The sequence below is a fragment of the Colius striatus genome, chromosome 3 (genome assembly GCF_028858725.1).
Source record: "Colius striatus isolate bColStr4 chromosome 3, bColStr4.1.hap1, whole genome shotgun sequence".
Taxonomy (NCBI): Eukaryota; Metazoa; Chordata; class Aves; order Coliiformes; family Coliidae; genus Colius; species Colius striatus.
The window spans coordinates 36,207,106-36,229,173 of NC_084761.1; the positions used below are offsets into that span (position 1 = coordinate 36,207,106).

General features: G+C 36.5%; 1 protein-coding gene across 8 annotated transcripts in view; it reads left to right on the forward strand.

Moving 5' to 3' along the window:
- Positions 1-22,068, forward strand: part of DCLK2 (doublecortin like kinase 2) — a 93,624-nt gene that overhangs the window by 22,264 nt on the left and 49,292 nt on the right. For 6 of the 8 annotated variants that reach the window (XR_009818502.1, XR_009818503.1, XM_061993737.1 and 3 more), the window contains exons 3-6: positions 15,231-15,333; positions 17,270-17,371; positions 18,568-18,618; positions 21,086-21,180. Coding sequence is in view for 5 of the 8 variants with exons in the window: in XM_061993737.1 (XP_061849721.1) it covers positions 15,231-15,333; positions 17,270-17,371; positions 18,568-18,618; positions 21,086-21,180 (351 nt within the window). In the remaining 3 variants the exon portion in view is untranslated. The remainder of the gene's footprint in view (positions 1-15,230; positions 15,334-17,269; positions 17,372-18,567; positions 18,619-21,085; positions 21,181-22,068) is intronic. The other 2 variants (XR_009818504.1, XM_061993736.1) reach the window with 1 other exon arrangement.

Below are 22,068 nucleotides of genomic sequence, written 5' to 3' on the forward strand. Positions count from 1 at the left end.
ACTTCATACTGACAGAGAATAAGTCCACATAGACGATTTCTGCATTTATTTGCCTAGGATTTAACAAGTTTACAGTGATCCACAGTGAGCATAAATTTTACTTCCATCTATTTGACTAAAGTAAAAGCCTTTATTTGAAAAGCAAAAATATGAAATTTACAAATTTTGACAGAAAAAGACAGTAATTACAGTAAAATATCTCCGTTTACACATGACTGGAATACCTTACGCATGGCTAAGCGGGTAGCACTGTTAGAGACTGAGAATAGATACATTTGTTTGTGAGGCATTAAAATTAATATGATTTACTTTTCTAAATTTTATGGGTTTTTAGCAAGTATAGAATGTCTCATGCCTTATAAAAAAACATTTTAAACTTTTGCACCTCCCATCTCTAATATAAGCTTGGAGGGAGATGTAAGATGTATATGTTTTAAATAGTGTTATTTTCACAATGTTTGTATTAAATTTTGCTGCTTTTCTGTTCTTGATGAGTCTCATTGCTTTTTACTTCCCTTCGTATACTTCTCATAGTAGTATCTTGCTGATGCACAGGGCAATACTTAGACACTTCTGGGGCTTGTGTGTAAAATTCAAATTTGGGTTGATAGTACTTCATTGAACAAGAAGCATATTAAGAGAAACAGTGTGTATGTAGTGGAATATTGCACTTTGACTTTTTTAAAGTGGTTTGGGCTTTGTTTAAGCCTACTAGTTTCAGAATTATTGTAAGTATTAAAAATAAGTCAACCAAGTTGGAGAATAGTTTTCCCAGGAGGATAAAGAGCTTTCACTGGACTTGGCTTTTATACTATAGGCACTTCATCTTTTAGAACTTTCCTCAGATGGACTTTGAGGAATATCCATACTAATAGATACTGAGTTGAGAAAAATCAGTACAGTTCCACAGAATCTGGCCGTTGCTCACTTAAAGGCTCTGAGCTGTCGTATTTTGTTTAATATCTGGGTCGTAAATGTAATAAACTAATCATAAAAATCAATTTTAGACTTAAATACAACTCTACAGAGAGCTGTGTTCAAACCCTGCATGTAAACAGATTGAAGAACGAGTGAGTTCCTCTTCGTTTATTAATAGTTCTCACTTCTGTTAAGGCATTATTACATAACTGACATGTATTGAATACAAGTATTTGTATAATGATTTCAAAGGATTTTTTTTTAGACTACCAAGCAAAGAGTTTTCTAAAAGAACACTACTACAGTCGCTTTTCGACAAAGGAAAAGTCTGACAGGGAAAGATCTATGGAATATGTAACAGATGCAGCATGAACCATGGATTCCTGGAGCTGCAGTTAACTTTTCCATACAGTATTCTAAGCAGCAGTTTCAATATGGTATTCATATAAAACAGATGGTTTCCAAAAGCTAATTGAGAATTGTAAAGTAGTAGCAGATAATTTTAAACTCTCTTCTCAAGGACCTGCATCTCCACTAAAAATCTTGCTGAGGTGGCTCAGAAAAAGGAAAAATTGAAAATTCCTCTCATAGAATATATGCTTTCTAGAAAGCCTTTTAGCATTATGCTTTTATTTTGGGAGTGAGACATGTTGCCTTTAGACTTTCCACTTGCAGCTGAATTTAAAAAGACTATTATTATGTCAAATAGAGAGTTTACATCAATAAAAATCATATCTCTAGACAATTTATTTAAGGCAGCTTCTAAGACAATTTCTTATTTGGGAAAGACTTTGTGAGTCAGACAGATATCTGCCAGCCCATTTTAATGCACTGGGCAGAGTGTGCTGGACTGTCAGTCCGTTTTTATGTACCAGTAGAGAAAACGTTGAGGTAAGTACAACCAAGTAAATATGATTGGATAGACTGAGTGAAGATGTGAATTAAGACTCCTGTAGTGAATATGCCAAAAGAAGCTGGGCTTGGGTTCTAATTTTGAACACTAAATCAGTTGATCACTAACAAGGCCTCATGGAGGTCTGTTTGGCACATATAGTGAAACTCTACCCAGAGCTTGTAAAAGCAACATATGTTCCCAGAAGCTGCTTAGGAAGCTCCTTAAGCACTGGGGAATATCTGCAAAAGCCTTAAGCACTGGGGAATATCTGAGAGTAGAAATAAGAACACCAATAACCTCGTCATGAAGGAGCAGTCACCAGAACAACACTCCTGCTTTTAGCAATGCTAACTACATGGATTAAACTAATACTGCTGTAAACAAGTGTAGGTGTGGTTGAAGTTCCAACTAGGACTTCAGTATGGACAGAAATTCTCTCAACGGGAAGAATTTCAAGAGCGGCAGGTGTACAGTGAATCTGTTAGTGTAAATGAAATGTGAGATTCAGTAATATCCTGGCACATTTTTGTTTAAATGTCTGCTTTACACTTTTGTGGTCTATATTATCCCAAGACTGTCGCAATAGTTCAGTATTTGAAGAGAAGGTCAGAAATTATACCTGAGGAAATGTTTTCTTTTCTTGGAGTGTGTAAGATTCCTGTAGTCTAAGGAGCAAGGGAATGGCAAAAATTGAGGTATTTCTATTTCCAACACAAGCTACTTGCAAAATATTAGTCAAGTCAGAAATATGTTTTTTATAAAAAATGTTCAGAATCAGACCACTAACTGTACGTTAAGCCATATGTGTAATGGAAGTTAGGAGGGGAAAAAAAAAAGATGCATCACACTGTGCTGCTTGTATTAGGAAGCTTCTCCAGACAGTATATGCTTTTTGGAGGTGGAACAAATAAAATCTTGACCTGACAGCAGAAAACTGGAGGGATGGGGTTGGTACCAAGTTATTGTATGTGTAATCAGAAGTGTGACAATGACAACCTGCTGCAGTGTTTGCTTCAAAGCGTCTTCTGAGCAGATCCAGTATCTGCTCCTGATGTGCTATTAAATAGCACTCCATGGTGCTGATGCTAATTCCAAGGTGATATTAAGAGAATGCTTATGCTCCTCTTATTCTATTGTATTGCAAGCAGACTTGAGTGTACAGTGACATAACCAGATGCAGGCTGGGGAGCTGTCACTACTACAGACCTCCATTCTGCATGGAGAAGGGATGAATTTATAATACATTTAATTTCCAGAAGTATCATGTGAATAGGTGCAATTGCAGCGTGGCTTTAAGTTGGCTCAGATGCAAACAGCAGTACACTGGCAGCACCCCAGGCCTCAGCTGCTGGTATTGGTACCCAGAATGCCAGACTGCCTTTTAAAAAGTTTTGTACTGAGGCATAGTATTGAATATGGCTAGATTAAAGCTACCTTGGATTTGCCTGCACAAGATGGAGTACATACTAGCAGAGCCAAGTTTAGAACTTGTATACAGATACAAATACTATAATTCCAACCTCAACATTATTTTTATCTTACTACAGAGTAAATTAAAAACCTATTGCAAAAACACATGGCTTTTTATGCCATGTCTTATATCTGCTTAGTCTTGATGAGCACATGGCTTTGTGTTTTAGGAAGGAGGAGGAGGGAATTTTTAAACTTCCTCTGTTTTGCGTATTAATCCTGATAATGAAAAAAACACAACCTGTAATCTAAGGATTCTTGAATTATTTGCATAGATATTTCCATCAGCTGCAACAATAGGTACAATGTGAACCAGACTAGACATCTTGATACTATTGTCATCAAATTGGAATAGGGAGCATAGAGCAAAGGCATCAGTACTACAGCTTAGATTCGGCCAGATTGAGCTAGACTTTGATTAATTCCACTTGTTGGGAACCATGATAGGAACATAACAAGAGACACCAGAGAGGTGTTGCAGCTACAATAGCTTCCAGGTTAGCTTCAGTGTCTGTGCAGAATTATATGGCAATTCACTTGGGATTGTATTTGCTATTAGCTGTCTCAGACTAGCTCACGATCAGGAACACAGGGAGAATCCTCTGTAACATTGGAGGTGATCTCCATGCCACAATGTGTGCATGTATTACATCTGGGAACCCAGATTTTCCCAGTTTTGTTGTAAACTGTAACAGAGTTTACATTTTTATCTATGTTTTCACCTGCAGTAATAGTTTTGTTAAACAATCCTCTTTCATTGAAGTTGCAAACAGGTATGATAGCTGTATCTAAAAATGCAAAAGTAAACAAATTAAATGAAAGAAACCACCACAAAATTCTGAAACAGTATTGTTTATATTACACAGTGGCAGCCATAAAACTATCTCATAACTGCTCTTGCTGAAATAAGATTAATGAGGAAAAAAAGGATAACTCTCTTCCAGTTCCATAGCCTGGTCTTACTTTTAGCTTGAAGCAGACTGGAGTTTGCTTGTTGTTTATGTGTTTATTTGATCAGAAATAGCTGGCTAGTGATTTCCAGATTGGACAGCTTTTACACAATATGACTAGGAATGTGAATGGATTCTACTGTTGTGATTTCTTGGTTTTCTGTATGTGAAAAAATGTGATCAGGGATTTGGAAAAAAAACCAAAACAAAACACCTAAAAAAAGCCCTAACAACTTGAAATTAACAGATATATCCCAATTCACATTTTTCATTGTATTTAGATGGCCTTCAATAGTGTATTGATTCTTTGAAGTAGTTTATATAGAGAGTAGAAAGTTACTTGAAAAAACAGCCTTCAGATAAAACGTTGCATTTAGTGAGCTCTGACTTTATTATGGGAAACACACAAACTTTGGGAGACTGTCAGCAGTTATCTCGAGTAAAATTTGGAAAAAGATTAAGCCAAACCACTGAAAAGATTTGGTCAGCCAAAATCAAGAGATTATACAATTCTAAGTTTCGCATTGGGCCTTCCATTTTGTAAATTAGATTTATGTAGTACTAAAGTAAACATTTATGTAATTCTAAAGTATTACAGGAATAAATATGGAGGTTTTATTTACTCTTCAATGCGTGGTAGGAGTTTGGAAGAAAGTACTGGTTTACGTATTGCCAAATCTAAGTGGAAGAAAGTGAAAAATTATTTTAAAGTGCCAGCATTGTTTTCTGATGGTAAGCAGAGCGTGCAGTGACAATTTTCAGTGGGGTTGATGTTATGATTTGAAGATGGTGCACGCTCCGTTTTATACTTCATATTTCAATATCTTACAGGAAGAGGCCTGCAATGAATTTTTTAAGTTTCTTGAAAAAAAAACTTAAGCAGTTTTATATACAGATATTATATACAGATATATACAGATATTCAGTAACAATCTGATGTATTGTTCCTGCTCTCTGAAAATTGCCAGATGCTTCCAATGTTTAGCAGCATCTCTGTTAATAAATGTGTAATGCAGTTTGATTTTAAAATAGGATATCTGAAACACTTCAACCAAGCCTCATGACAGATGCCACATAAGTCAACTGACTGCAAAATGAGGTTTAGCATTTCTGTACTGTTATATGGTCCAGAGAGTTTTAGGGGGTGAGGTATCAATTTTGCTTTTGTTCGTAAACTTCTGCATGTTTGTTTGAAGGAAGAGCTGATGCTTTCAGACATGAAGGATGAATCATGTAAGATTTTGATTTTAAGGATAAACAACTGGAGGCACCTTACTTTCTGGCAGGACTGCTGTTAAAACAGTATTTTTTGTCAGTGCCTAAAAATGTTACTTTTCTGCTGTCTTTGTAGTCAGTTTTTCTGAACATGAAATGAAAGATATTTCTACGTGTTCAAATATTTTACATATCATTATCTGTTTAGTAAAGCAATTCAGAAGCAGTAGCAACAGACTTAGAAATAATGAGTTGAAGTTGGGAGCTAATAGAATTGAATTGGGTCTCAGAAAGCCGGTTACAATGTTCAGTTTGTGCTTCCTGTATTACTGTAATTTTTTCTCACATTTCTGAATGTCTAATATTTCAATTAAGCAGTGATGTTCTCATTGTTTATATTTGATGCCCCTAGCTCAGCATAACTGTTCTGTATGTTGCATACAGGTTCAACGGACCTCAGTAACTCCTGAGAGGCAAAGCAGCGTAAGCATAGAAGCTAATTTATTGAGCACCAAATACCTTCCTGTTACATTGTCTGTGAAATTTCATTGTTTGAAATAGTGAATAGAGAACATCCATAAGCTTAATTTTGTTACTGTATTTCCAATTCACAGTTAAGTGAGGAGGAAACTTCACGAATCATATGCCTCTGAAAGGTCTGTGTGCTGTTTGAACGTATGACAAGGAATTATCATTGTAAAACCTATAAGCTAATATAAAAACAGAACTGCATGATTAGTTGAAAGTGAAGTTGCTATTGTGCTGAAACATAGAATGCCAATCAAATGAAGTAACTTAGGGATTAAAAATTTTAAATGTTTAAAACTTTAGAAATATATATATGAAAAGCATCCTTCTAGTCTGTAAGGAGCTCAATGGATGTTAGCAAGGCTTCTTGTTATGTGAAGTGATACATATGAAAGAGGTAGAACTGAGAAAGAAGCCTGAACTTAGAGACTACCTGAACTTTTTTCCCTCATGAGGTTCAACGAGGACAAGTGCAGGAACAACCCCATGCACCAGTACAGGCTGGGGGCCAAACTGCTGAAGAGAAGCTCTGCAGAGAGAGACCTGGGAGTCCTGATTGGTAATAAACTAATCATGAATCAGCAATGTGTCCTCATGGCCAAGAAGGCCAATGGCATCCTGGGATGCATCAAGAAGAGTGTGGCCAGCAGGTCAAGGTTCTGCTCCCCTTCTACTCTGCCCTGGTGAGGCCTCATCTGGAGTACTGTTTCCAGTTCTGGGCTCCTTGGCTCAAGAGGGACAGTGAACTTCTTGAGAAAGTCCAGCACAGGGCCACCAAGATGATCAGGGGACTGGAACATCTTCCTTATGAGGAAAGGCTGCGAGAACTGGGGCTGTTTAGTCTAGAGAAGAGAAGACTGAGGGGGGGAATCTCATTAATATTCATAGAACCATAGAATGATAGGGGTTGGAAGGGACATTTAGAGATGATCTAGTCCAACCCCCCTGCAGAAGCAGGTTCACCTAGATCAGGTCGCATAGGAACGTGTCCAGGCAGGTCTTGAAGACTTCCAAGGAAGGAGACTCCACAACCCCTCTGGGCAGTCTGTTCCAGTGCTCTGTCACCCGCACAGTAAAATAGGTGGATATCAGGAGGTTGGCACATCCCTTTTTTTCTGTTGTATCTAGCAACACAAGGGGTAATGGGATGAAGCTGGAACACAAAAAGTTCCACTTAAACATAAGAAAAAACTATTTCACTGTAAGGATGACAGAGCACTGGCACAGGCTGCCCAGGGAGGCTGTTGAGTCTCTTTTCTTGGAGGTCTTCAAAACCCACCTGGATACATTTCTATGTGACCTGATCTAGGTGGACCTACTTGAGCAGATGATCTCTAAAGGTCCGTTCCAACTCCTGCTAGTCTATGATTCTGTGATTTTATGATACTATGAATAATTTTAAGGAAAAAGAGAAAACTTACATTTTCATTGCAACTGTATTGTGGAATGGGGTTTCATTAAATCCTTAAGATTTTAGTAAATTGGATGAGCCAGCTATCTGTCATTATAGGTACACTTTTAATGTTATTTCATAATACAAATAGCTGTTATTTTTAGACTAGCTACTCAGTGTTAAGATTAAAGGTTAGCTGTGTGAAGTCAGATGCTATTTTTGGTTCTGTATTAGGCTTGCCAGTTATGCCACTTAAGGAGAGGATCTGTTATGCTGACTTTCGAGCTGCTGTGATTAATGCACCTGTAGACAAAGATATAATCCTTGTTTCACAACTGAAAACACCTGTGTTTTTTTTTTCTCTTCAGACAACCTGGGTTATAGTCATATCATGAGCTTAATTTGTTGGTTTTGCCCTTTGGAAAAACTGTTGAATGGGCCTTTGCAGAAAGTCCTACAGTACTGCAAGGCTTTAAGAAATCAATATATATAAGAAATCATTTTAATTTGTGCTTATTTCTACAGCTTCTTTTTTTTATTGTCATTTCCATTACTGTGAGGATGATCTATTTATATTGCACCCCAATATGATCTTCCATTTCCACTTGTATTATTTTCTGAGTTAATCTTTGAAATGTTTAAAAATACATGCAAAAATATCATTGGAATTGAAATAAATCGAAAATGTGATATGTGCCTTATTCTGTCACTTGTTGCCAGTAGCTCTATGGCTGCATGAGCCGACCAATCTGTTTATGCGGTCTTTCTGCATTCTCATACTGTATTAGGCATCTTCTAGATTTACTGCCAGACTTTTTCTGTTTACAAGGCAGCAGGCAAAGATTTAACATTTCTGTTTTCTTTCTTACTCTTTATATTCCCTGGGGAACAGAAAAGTTTGTCTCCTCCTTGTTCACTGCTGTTTCTCATCACAGAGTATCAGTGAAAGGAGCTTCAGTTTCTAATGATGACTGTAGTAACATGACACAGCAACTAACTAAATAGGAAGCTGACTTAGAAGAATTACTCTCATTATTTTCATTGTTTCTTTTCTTTTTTTTTTTGTTTTGGCAAATAGGTTAACAAGCTGCTTTTATCCAAGGCAGGCAAATTTAACAGTTACAGAGTTTTTAAAATTACCAAACCTCAAATGGTAAATCAATGTAATGTGAAAGTTTTGACCTAGAAATAAGATGTACCAGTACAGGTTGGGGAATGAACTGTTAGAGAGTAGTGGAAGGGAAAGGGACCTGGGGTTCCTGGTGAATAGCAGAATGACCATGACCCAGCAATGTGTCCTTGTGGCCAAGAAATCCAATGGCATCCTGGGGTGGATTAGAGGGGCTGTGGTTAGTAGGTCAAGAGAGATTCTCCTCCCTCTCTACTCTGCCCTCATGAGACCGCATCTGGAATATTGTGTCCAGTTCTGGGCCCCTCAATTCAAGAAGAACAGGGAGCTGCTGGAGAGAGTTCAGCACAGGGCAACCAAGATGATGAAGGGAGTGGATCATCTCCCTTACGATGAAAGGCTGAGGGAGCCTGGAGCTCTTTAGCTTGGAGAAGAGGAGACTGAGGGGTGACCTCATTAATGTTTACAAATATATAAAGGGTGGGTGTCAGGAGGATGGAGCCAGGCTGTTCTCAGTTATGGCCAATGATAGGACAAGGGGCAATGGGTACAAACTGGAACATAAGAAGTTCCAAAAAAAGACAAGGGAAAACTTCTTCACTGTGAGGGTAATGGAGCATGGTTATTAAGGCTATTATAGCTAAACAGGCTATTAAGAGGGATTATTGAGTCTCCTTCTCTGGAGACATTCAGAACCCACCTGGGCAAGTTCCTGTGTGGCCTGATCTAGGTGTTCCTGCTCTAGAAGGGAGGTTGGACTAAATTGTCTTTCTAAGTCCCTTCCAACACTTAAGATTCTGTGATTTTGTGATGTAGTTTTATTGCAGTATCCAGCAGAGTTTGGAAGGCCCTCAAAGCATTCACAGTCTATGACTGTGTGTAGCTTCATGAATGTGAATAATTCCATTGACTGCAGCAGAACTGCCCTCAAGCTTTAAAGGTAACCAACTGCATGGGTTGAAAAGGGATTTTGTAGACTGAGACCAAAAAACTGTTGAACTGCTTGTATTAGCTGCAGAGATAAAGGACCATTGACATGTTTTCACAATCAGATTCTCTGAGATTGTTAGAAAGGTCTTAGGGCCTCTGAATAGATTTCAAATAAACAAAAGCCACAACTTTTTAAAAACTTCTTTATTTTGTCAAGAAATACAGGATATTAATATAATGGAAAATTAGTCTTTAAAATCTGAAGTAAAATTGCTGTTTGAGGTGTGTGGTCATATAACAGAAGTCAAACAGTAGACACTTTTCCATTCCTTTTGCATTATTTGAGCCCCAGAAACTAAGGAGTATTTGACATAAATCAAATTATTTTTAGAGAACAAAGATTTCTTTTTTAATCTTGGTCTGCTAATGAGCTTATGCATGTAGTCTGTTCAGAAAGTTACTATGATGCATTGCATAGTTCTCAAAACTACAGAATGTAGGAAAACTGCCTACAGTCTATCAAGATCATGGTTATCTGTCCTCAAGTTAAAGACTTCACAGCTTACCCTATAGCTGTTTCAGGCAATGTGCCCAGTCTTAGTAGCCTTTGAGCTCTTTCAAGCATTGCATAAGCAAGTAATTGCTTGCTTACTCCTCTTTTTCTGTGTAATTCTGTTTTAATTTGTGAATTCACAGAGATTTTGTAGTTGCTTCCAAATCACTTAGCTAGTTAACTTTGACATTTTGTCATTTTACCAAATTAACAGATTGTTAATTAAAAAAACCCCAAAAAACGGAAAAAAACCCAGTTTTAGTTGTGAATTGGTTTTTGTTTGTTTTGTTTTCAAGGGGCATTTCAGGGGCTCACTGATTTGGTTTTTTTCTATATTTCTGTTTCGTGATTATGTTCTAGACACCTTTCTGGCTATTCTCTCACTATTTACTGAAGACACATCAGGAAATGTGAATCAGTATAACCAGGCAAATAGCTGAACCTCTTTTGTACCAGTCTTGGTTTCAATCATGAAGGATATTGTTGGTTTAGTAAGTAGTTAAGAATATTAGTTAAACACATACACACTCCTTCCTTGATCAAGTTTTTCTGTGAAAGTGCAGAGACTAAGGGGAAGTTCCATGGTAAGAAAATCTGTGTTAAAACCACAGCACTCAGTAGGAAATGGTGAGAATGCCCTTTTTACCTTCCTTTTTGAGTTCCTGAGGCTGCCAAGAGGAAACTCTTCCTTTTGAAAGTGAAGTCTACCCCTGTTGATGATGGAACTGAAACAAAAAAAAAGACAACTGACCAGTTTCTGCAGGATTGCTTTCCTTGCATTTTAGACATACATGAGCCCTTAAACTGTAAACCTGACAGCTTCAAAAACACTGCAAGAATTTTAATGAGACTGACTGTAGGGACACTGAAGAAGTAGGAATATTGTTTTATTTGAAAAGGGGAAACAAAAATGATGATAACAAATATGGCCTGGCTGGCCAAATAAACATATATTTTACTTTTACTTACTCAGAAATAAAGGTTGATGCAAGGGGCAAAGGACAGAACTGTCAAGATGCCATAGCTATAAATGGTCTCAGTCAAAGAGGAACAGCATTTCCCGGAAGAAATGTGGAGGCCTCTTACATTGAAGGTAGTAGCAGAAAGATTGTATCTAGATCTGTTATGCTCACATTTAACAAATAATTGTTTTTCAGCAATACAGGGGAAAAACCCCACTACATTTCTTTCAGAATGTCAGCCTCAAATGCCTGTCTCTGCACTGAGATGAAAACACGTAAATAAATCCAGTTGTTACTGTGCATGGCAGCTTTCCTACTTTTCCTTTTGCCTTGTATGTAATGTGCTTCCTTTATTTAAATATTTACACTATATCCTGTTTCCTTAAAGTCACTAAATATAAATATTTCCTCTATTGTTAAAACAAAGAAGGCTTCAGTTCCATTTTCAGCTGATGCAGAGAATTTGTCATCCGGCGTAGCATTCTCCAGACACGGGGTGTGGCTCATCAGACTTAAACTGTGGAATCCTGTTGCTGCTTAGTTAAATTGAATCAGCCATACTAAATTGAGCCAAACTATTTGTCTTTACAGCTCTTCCTTGTACATTTATAGTGAAGTATATTTGTAGAGCTAAAATAAGTACAGTTTATCCAGTGACCTCCTGACTAGAAGGTTTTGACATATACTTACAGAACTCTCTCTAGGGATAAAGATTTGAGAGGAATTTAATTCCTCAGTAACTTTTCAAGTGTTTATAACCTTCATGGCTATAAATAAAATTATCTTTTTTTAAAAAATTTTACTTTTTCCCCTGGAGGTTGGAGGACAAATATCTTGTGGATAACTTTATATCATAGAATCATAGAATGGGAAGGATTGGACCTTTAGAGATCATCTAGTCCAACCCCCCTGCAGAAGCAGGGTCACCTAGATCAGGTCACACAGAAACACGTCCAAGCGGGTTTTGAAGACCTCCAAGGACGGAGACTCCACAACTCCTCTGGGCAGCCTGTTCCACTGCTCCATCACCCTCACAGTGAAATAGTTTTTTCTTATATTTAAGTGGAATTTTTTGTGTTCCAGCTTCATCCCATTACCCCTTGTTCTGTTGCTAGCTACTATAGAAAAAATATGTTTGACTATTTTTGTTATGGCTCTCATAAACAGCTTTGTTAATACCACCTTCCTGTGAAAGACATTTTAGGAAAGATTTTGAAGGACTGAGCAGTGCTTTTTGGCACCAAGTGCGACAAAGCAAAGAATGGTAAGATGGAATATAGTGGAAAGAGGAGGAGCATTTATCATAAGCTAGTTTGACAAACCAAATTGTGATCACTGCCTTACTGGAATGACTGACATGCTATTCATAGGCACAAGTTCTGATAAGGAAACTAAAATAAGTAAATAAATAATATGGGATGTTTTGTTTTGTTTTGTTGGGCCTTTTTTACATTTCTACACTGATTGAATCTTGCTCAAAGCTATAAAAATTGCTACATGATCTAAGGGCAGATTTTTTTTTTTCTAATGGAGTTGTATGATTTGCCAGTTAGACCATAGTGGACATGCTGCATTCAAAATCCTGTGCAAACGATTTATTCATTTCACCTTTCCCTTAATGGTTTTTCTCACACTAAATGAGCAAAATGCTGTTATCATTAATTGCAGCGTTAATTTAAATTATGTAGAAAATGAAGACAGTTTCTTTTGTGCCTTGGAAGCTACCCTATTGACTTTATTATGATAGAGGGCTAGAAAAATAACTGTTAGTTTGCACTTTTAGGAAGTATGGAAGATTTCCATGAACTTGGTTTTAAAAATACTTCCCTCGCCTCATAATCTCTGCTTATTTGAGACTGGTAAATTCTAGCTGATTTATATTCCTTGCTAAATACTTTTTCAGATTATTTTTTTTCCTATATGTTTTGTGTGTAACCTGTCTGAACTATTTGTATGGAAAAGGAGGACTTCCAGTATTCACTGCTGGAATGAAGCAAGCATCTGTGAAATTCTTTCTCATACTTGCATTTATCTGGCTTCAGTTTTAAGTCTGGTTTTAGTATCTTTTACAGTAAGCTGAAGTCTATCTTGGTCTATGACTGACAGATGGAAGTCACACAGGTCAGGTATACAGTGTGTGAGCAGACTGAGAGACTGGCATTAGCTTGATCTCCAAGATGGAGGTGTCATTGCTCCACCTCCAGCAGTTTATCTTGTCACTGGCATTAGTGGTTACTCCTCTATAGTCTTGCCTGGGGAAACTACATGCACATGAACATGTGGGAAAGGACCTATAGAAATTAATAGCTTTCTTAAAGTTCTTTATTCTGCTCCTCATTAGCCATTTAAAACTGTTTTTAAGGTGCATTTTTAAGGGTACTGGTGTCAACACAACTCTGACCCTTCCTTTGTAGAATTGCTCCACAGACAACAAAAGGCTGATGCTGCATGCAGTTATATCCCTATATGTATCCCAGAGTCTCCCGTAAGACCTCTCTCTCTTCTCTTACTCTCAGCTCAGATGCTAGACTGATGGGGGAAGGGGATGAGGGGCAGGCTTTGAAATGGAACAGAAAGATTAATTTTAGGCTCTGCTAAACCACAACATTAGCCCTAACCTGCTCAGAACAGCACTGCAAGAGAATCGGGGGTGTGAATGGAGCAGAGATGGGTAAGCTGAGCTTGTGGAAGTGGTAGGCAGTTTTGAGTACTTTGAGTGTGAATTTGTGTCTCACAGAACATCTCTGCCCACATCCAGCAGTGCTACTGGGATAAAGATTCTGAAAGCGTTCTCACAGTCTTTTCTGTAGTGGTGGGTTTAGGTTGGATTCCTGAAATCTGTGGAAATAATGAGTCCTGTCAGAGAGAGAGTTATTAAGTAAAGAGGAATAAATCCCATGTTAGCAAAAGTTCTCTTTAATTTTTTCAGCCTTTTGAATTCAATTACTGTCTTTTTGGTTAACTAGAGGCAGCTGTGTCAAGTACAGCTAAAAATGTCTCTCATCAAGGAGAGCAGATTGTCATTGCAATGGTAAGAAAACAAGAGAAGACTTTTGGTGGTGGCTGGAGTTCTTTGGCTGTATAACACAGTGACACAAATACTGGATTCTGCATGTGGTACTGCAGTGAGGATCTTGCTGTGAGGGCACCGGCTGTTATTGCTGAGTTAGCTGCCATGACAACTGTGCTGCTGGTGAATACCCTGTGTGGGTGTTCTCACAGAGAGATGAGGGTCATTGGTATTCTGAGTGTTTCTCATAATACTGCAGGCAGTAGAGACCTCCTCCTGTAGTTCTGCCAATGTTTACTATTATCACAGTGGTTAAAATATGCAAATGGTGTTGACAGGTATCTGGGAAGAAAGGAAACTAGTCTCCCTAAAAGCAGATTTCTGGTTTACCTTTTTAATTACACAGATTGAAAAAATTGTTCTAATCTTCTTAGTTTTTATTCTCATATCTCATTTTATTGTGCAATGTTAAAAAGAATAGTAAAACAACTATATAGTAAAATTTTTATCCATTTACATTTAAAAACAACTTGCTACCTGCAAACACTTTTTTCTTACAAGTGAGTTAGAAGTAGTTCAGTAGAATTTCTTCTTGTGGCATTTTTTGTTTTAATTTTTTTTAAAGCAGACACTTGCATCTTCACAAGGTGACTTTTTGAGGAGTAAGATTGTTTCAAGGTCTTTGGTTTTGTGTTTTTAAAGTATGTCCGTATCCCAGCCTTTTTGAAATATATTGTAAAATCATTACTGGGACAATTAAGAATGGACAGAGTTGCAAAGGGTATGGAATGCACTCTGTATTTCTTTTTTTCTGATCTACAGAATAATTTTTAATAAAAGGAGGAATTATTTTTATAATAGGACATTAAAACACAGAAATTAAATGCCTCAGAGGGTGATAAATCACATTTATAGATGCAATGATTTAATCTCAACAGATCTTCCCATAAGTAATTAATGTAAATACAAGAATCTAGAGGATCTTGTTGAAGTCATCAGTATGTGTAGTTATAGGCAAAAAACACAGTTGTTACATGTAAGAGAAAGTGGTTTTGGAGGTGAGAGCAGTCATACTTAAATTTTTGACACAGGTTTCTTGCATTACTAGAAGAGCTAAAGTAGTTAAGAACTGGAATGTTTTTATCACTGTAGAGAACGTAATGGTGTCACTATGAAAAGGAAAATACAAACTTCTTAACTGTTGCTGACTAACTGAAGATTTAGTATTTGAAAGCACTGCATTTGTTTATTTTTGCTTTATATTTTTTGCTGTCAAGGTGACATGCTTGCAGGACTTCTTTGGAGATGATGATGTCTTCATTGCATGTGGGCCTGAGAAATACCGGTATGCTCAGGATGACTTCGTGTTGGATCACAGTGGTAAGACTGGACATCCTAAACCCACTGAAATAGTTAGCTTCATTAAGAACTCTTCCCCCTCCCCCCTGCCCAATCCTCATGAGTTGTGTGATTTAGGAAAATATATGTGGGAACATATTTTTCTATAGATTAAAAGTTTTTCCAAACAATAATCTGGATTCAAACCTGATCTGTTTTCTTGTAAAACAGACTCAGTCTCTAAAGTTATGAGGAAAACAGCATTGAATTTTTAAAGGTTCAGAGAGCAATCTAACAGATCTAAAATCTGTTTTAAACGTTCATTTTTGACATCTGTGACTATAAGATTATTTCTATATTGCTATCTTTACAAGATTTTGAAAAAAAAATCGCATATGTAACCACACTAAGTTTGCGTCTTGAGCCCTGTCCAACCTGACCTTGAATGTTTCCAAGGATGGGGCATCTACAACCTCTCTGGGCAACCTGTCCAAATATTTCACCATCCTCATCATAAAAATCTTCCTTATGTCAAATCTGAATCTAACCCTTTATGAATTTAAAACCATTACCCCTACTACTGTCTCTACAGGCCCTACTAGACATGTTTTTTCTGTCCTATATTGATTCAGCTATAGAATCATCCTGATTTTATTTTAATAAAAACTTAATCTTATCCTGGCAAGAATCATCAGAGTATATGAGGAGAGCTTCAGCTTGTGAGTAAGATGCGGTTTTTGGCGGGGGAGGAGGGTAAAAACATCTGCTGTTTTTCTAACTGTCATAATTTCATTACAAAATCTTCAATTACACCAAGAAGTATAGATATATATGAAACTACTGGTCCACACATTTGCATAGATGGAGGATTCGGTTGGCTTCCATTCTGTTGCTATTGCCAGCATGCTGCTTTTCCAGAACTGCCTGATTTTATTGATTCAGCTAGCGTGAAGGTGACAAGAAGGGTATTTTTTTAGCATAATTTTAGAATAGGTAAGATATGATTTTATTCTTGTGCAGAATGTAAGAGCACAGTTTTATTAACTCACACTGCAAATCCCAGACTGGGGAAAATCTTAATTTCCCTTGCAGATTTTAAAGCTGTAATTTTGTTTTTCCTCTTGCACCATGCATAGATTAATTTGGCTCATTTTCATTCTGAGAACTTGGAGCATTTTCTTCTCCCTTTTTTCCTTCAGCTTTGGGAGTCCCTTGTTCCTCCAATAAATGTGGAAGTCTTAATGAAGAAAAGCAAATTAAGTAGAGTGGAATATGACTGGCAGGGCATGCAACTCTGCTTAATATTTTTTATGGTGACATGGCATCGTATGATGGCATAGACATAGTAGTGATGAATAATGGACAAATTTAGAAGGGGAAATTATATAATTCCACTGAAACTGGTTTGCAGTGGATGCTAACTAGGAATTAAGATATTTCCAAAATGTCAATGCATGTATGCATGTTGATCTCTTTCTTATTTAGAATGTCCTTTATTTAATGATGGTAAATAGCAGTAATCTCTTGTCTCAGTCTTTTGGAAACCATAGACATTTTTCACCACTTTTAAAACTGGTCACAACATCAGTTTCTTGCAAAAGAAGGTAAACTAGGCTTGTTGTGCAATATGAAGTTGCCATTACAACGTGCAGGATTTACAGAATTATCAGAAGAACCTTGGCATCAATTGACTTCTTACTTTTTCGGCTGTGTGTAGGTACAAACTTGAATCATGATAGTAATCATCTTCAAGACATGAAGAAATATGACATGCAGAATGATACTGGAGCTACTAAAATGCTGTCTATATGTTTGTATGGTATGCAGGTTAAAGTTTTGAGATGCTCTTTTAAATTTATTTCCTTCAATTGGGCAAGCATGTTTAGAAGATACTGATTCTGGATAATGAACAGCAATATTAGTGTTTGGAGGAAGCCTATAAATTGAACTGTTGGCAAAATATCTGCTTGCTTTGTAGAATGCCGTGTTATGAAGTCTTCTTATTCCCGTTCATCTGGAATGAGGCATACTGGATCCAAAAGTCCAGCACCTTCACGTCGAAGCAAATCACCTGCCTCAGGTACTACTTTTAGGAAAGAGCTGAACATGTAACATTCATGAAAATTAGAAATTGTTTAATGGAGTGAAAAAATTATTGACTCCATCAGGAATACAAGTACCGTGCTTTGTTTCCTGAAAGGAAAAAAATATGTTTTCCATTTGTCTCGTGGATTTAATATTTATAACAACACTTGCATTTAGCTTTGAATCCTGACAAGAAATGTGCTTTCTATTTTTTAATCAACATGCAGAAAAGGTTTCACTTTATGAACATTGGAATAATTTGTGCTAATTGTACATTTGGGATATGTTTTCAGTATGGCACTTCATTTTCTTGAAGACTATTAACTACTGGATGGTTATGTGGTTAAATCCATGTATACTCTTAATCTTTTGAATTTGAAAGGTTTCTCCTATGTAAGCCAAATATTGTCAGAAATACAGGATTTTGCTGTTTCAAGTAGGAGATGCTCTGGAATGCCTGTTAACGGAGAAATTGTTTTCTTTCTTCTTGTGCTTCCTGTAATTTCAAAGAGAGATTCACATTGTGTTTTTGGCAGCAATTGGGCTGTACACCATATGTTCCAACCATTGAATTCTTAATGCAAGAGAAAAAAAACCAGAGAAGCTTGTTTTTTTTCCTTTTTTATCTCTCATCTACTAACTTCTAAGTACAATTGACTTAATTTTTTCCCTCAGACCTGGAGAGGCAACCTGAAATAGAACCACTGAGTACATAACTATACTATGGTCTGTTTTGAATGTAACTATACATATAAGCTCCTGTGTATATGTTCAAAACTGCAACATGTTCCATATTCTCATTTACATATCAATATCACAGTAGCAACAAAGAAAAATTTCCCATGAAGGGCAAGTTTCAAAACTGATCCATTTCAAATCTGATTTCATAATATCCTGTTAACTCCAATCAGATTACATGAAATGTCTATCAACAGTGAATTTTATGCAAAGTATTTAGAAGTTAGTATGGTGATTTCATTACTTATTTCTACTTGAACAATCCATTGGTTAGCTTAATTTGAAAAATTTATCCAAAGTATCTGGTATTTATCCTTCTACTTATTTTCCTTTTTTTCTCCTATACCTTTACTTATCTTTATTTACCCTTTTTTCCTTTCGTGCACGTTCAGAACTATTTAATAACTTCTTTCCTTAATGTCTTTTTCCTGTGTGTCAAATATATGAGTACAGTAAAGAGGAGTGGCCACTACTCCAGTGCTCATTCTTCAGCAAAATCCCCAGGTGAGCCATTACTATTATGGCTTTATATCAGTAGTGTGTCTCTTCCCTTTCCATTTACCTGTATTCTTTTTGCTGTGTTTGTGAATACTTTCAAGCTTGAAACACACATTTTGCATTTGGTTAACCAGAGCCATAATGGATGTAGAGTTTTTGTTGAAGTAGATAATTTGAGTGAAGTAACATAAAAATTATGCTTTGTAGTTGTTAAACATCTTCTAACGGTGTCAAAGTTAAGTTTGTAAAGGTATAATTTGACTACAAGTAGAGGAGCACTCTGAGGGGCAATACATTTGTATGTGTATTCTGAAGCTCATTTTAATAGAAAATTTCAGCCAGTACAAATACACAGGGGTAAGAGTTGCTGAAAAAAGCAATGCAAAAAAATATGTCGTAGTTTTTCACTTTGCTTGCAGTTTCTTACCGTCCTGTGTTTTCTTGTGTTATTTCAGCCTAAGTTCTAAAACACCAAGAAGCTTCTTTGAAGCTTCAGTTCAAATTGAAAATATCTCTAAACCAAGTAACATGCAATTTAAAATTATATTCATAGGTTCCTCAGTTTTCAACATTCAATATGCTAAAGAATTATAGCCTAGTATGTACTACTTAAAGAACAACAGGAAGAATTTTTTTTCTATGTTCAGGCTGCTATAAGTCAAACGAAACCTCAAAGAACTTAGATAAAAAAGGTAGGTTTTGCAAATATATGAAATAATCAGCAAATCAATAGCAGCAGGCAAGTTTGGCAGAAATGAATACAGATTGCTTGTGTGTTTTTTGAGAGAGAGAAAAGAAAAAAAGTACTGTTGTCTAAGTGTTGTGGTTTAACCCCAGCCAGCAACTAAGTACCACACAGCTGCTTGCTCTCTGGCCTCCCCAGTGGGAGGTTATCTAAAGCAAAATGATGAAAAAAGTCTGCAAGAAGGATATATATTCCTAAATAATTTTAACTTCTTAAAAAAACCCACTTAAATAATTCATCGTTTTTTCTTACAGGCAACTCCTGTTAAAGTCTTGTTAAAATAAAGACAAAAATATCCTACACATACTGAATACTTAATACTGAATAGCAAAAAAGACTAAGGTCTTAGTCCTGTAACAGATCTGGGAATGCAAATCCAAGGTATCAGACTTCAAGACAGACTTATTTTGTAGCTAAATGCTAATTACTTATATCTCACCATCACACATCAGAGAAAGAGATTTTATTTGTAAAACATACATTTGTGGAAGTTGCAGTGTAGTTAGTGGCTTACTGTCAGATAGACTGCCCAGGTTGAAAAATAGTACTTGGAAGACATGTTCAGCACTCAGAGAATGTTACGGTACTGGATTAATAGACACTTGTAAAATAAATCAAATAGCACCAGTTAAGAAATGATACATAACTCATAACAGACGTCTGAATGCGTAAAGGGTATATGCAGATATACCAGTTATATACTTTGAAGCCAAGTTTTCATTTCTCTTGGTTGCATTTTTCTTTCTGAAAAAAATAGTTCTTTGCATGAATCAGCTTATGAAGGCTTTTTAGCTCTTGAATTTCTGCCCAGTATTTTCCACTCTCAGAAAAAAAAGAAATTCAGCTAGAGAGGAAGTAATTTCACATAATACAATGTTGCATCATATTTGAGTATGACTAACAGCGTGCTATTCTATCTGCATAATGAAATTCATCGCTTTGGGTTTTTTCAGAAAAATGTAAGCACTGACCTAAGTTATATCCAAGTCACAAGAGATATGACAGATGTTGTATCAGGCCTCTCAGGAAAACTGGACTTTACAGTTAATGAATGAAGTCTTGAAGTCAGGAGGGGAGAATATTGTATGTTTTCACAGACTCTTGAACTTCTTGGAAGTTCAGCAATAACCTGCTAGCTTTTACCTTGTTGCATTGATTTGGGGTTTTTTCTCCCCCTAAATCAATATTTTCTGAACTACTGCTTAAGTTCATTATTATCCAAACAACTCATACTTCTTGTTTGTTTTTCTTAGAAAAACAAACAAAACAACCTGTGTTCTATAAAGTGCTCTACATAGAAAATAAGGTGTTGATCCAAAAACGATAGATGGAGTGTCAAATGTCTTCATGAACATTTTCTTTCTCTGTATTTCATTGTACATTATCACACTAAATCATATAATTTTAAAAGACTATAACTATTATTTGCTCAAAGCTCTTGCACTGGCAGAGGGTAGAATAGGTGTTTTTAATCTCTGGAATGACTGCAATATTTATGTTGTCATGTTGATCTTAAATTGAGCCACATGAGTTTTTGGGGTGCAGTTGAGTGGCATGCAAGGGTATAATTAATTCCTAAATGCTGAAGAGTCTCTTCTGTTGTTTTTGTATGCAAACTTGACTGAAACTTTGTCAGAGATGTATAGTATGTCTAAAAGCAAGTTAGGAGGTTTTTTTTTTTTTAATTAATATTTTCTTTCATATGTTTACTTTTATTGCTTTGGCCAGTTAATGGAACCCCAAGCAGTCAGTTATCCACCCCAAAATCTACAAAGTCCTCCAGTTCTTCACCAACAAGCCCAGGCAGTTTTCGTGGACTCAAGGTAAGTGCAAGAACTATTAAACCTCCTAAATTTCATTATTCGTTGAATGATATATTACAGCAATAGTGAAGAAAAAAAAAGAAAAAGAAAGGAAGAAAACCAAGTTATAATTCTATAGTGTAGTCTTGCTAGTATGATTTTGAGTTGCGGTGGAGATCTGAGGTAAGATTTTTGTATTTTGTGTTTGGTTGGGAGGACAGAACTCTCATCTAGGGAAAAGCAGAGGATGATGGCTAGAATATACCAATGTGCCCTCCAAATTTTCTGTGGTTTTGTGGAAATCCCCCAAGTAATTTCTTAATAATAACTCTGTTAATAATAAATTGTATTAGTCTATATAAACGTATAAATGTCTCTTTTCAATACTTTATGGTCTTACAGCATTGACCAAAGCTTCATTTGAAGCATTCTTCTGCATTTATGGCACACAATTTCACCGCTTGATGCAGTCTCGTTCCTGAAAGTGTGTAATGGATTCCTTTGGGAGCCACCTTATATCTTGCAGATTTTTTTCTGTGTTGCACTAAGAGAATACTTTTCTTCTCCCACTTAAAAATTGGTATCGTTTGCAGTTATTACAGTCCACTCTGTGCCTTTCACTCAATAAAATAAAAGGGACAGTCCTGAGCACAGTTGAGCATCTCACTTCTGCATTTGCGCACCTGTCTTTCAAGGAGAATTTTCTTATCATCAGTTGCAGGCTTTCTGGAAGCACACTGGATGGTCTACACCAATTATTCTGATCAAGTAATAGTTCCCATTTGTGAACCAAACAGTTGTGAAGAGTTTGCATAATTGTGTGGAAAGCTCAATTAAGACACTGACTAAAGGATGTGATTTGAATAGTATTTAGGTTTGGATTTTGACATGCTAATTGTTACCAAGTCT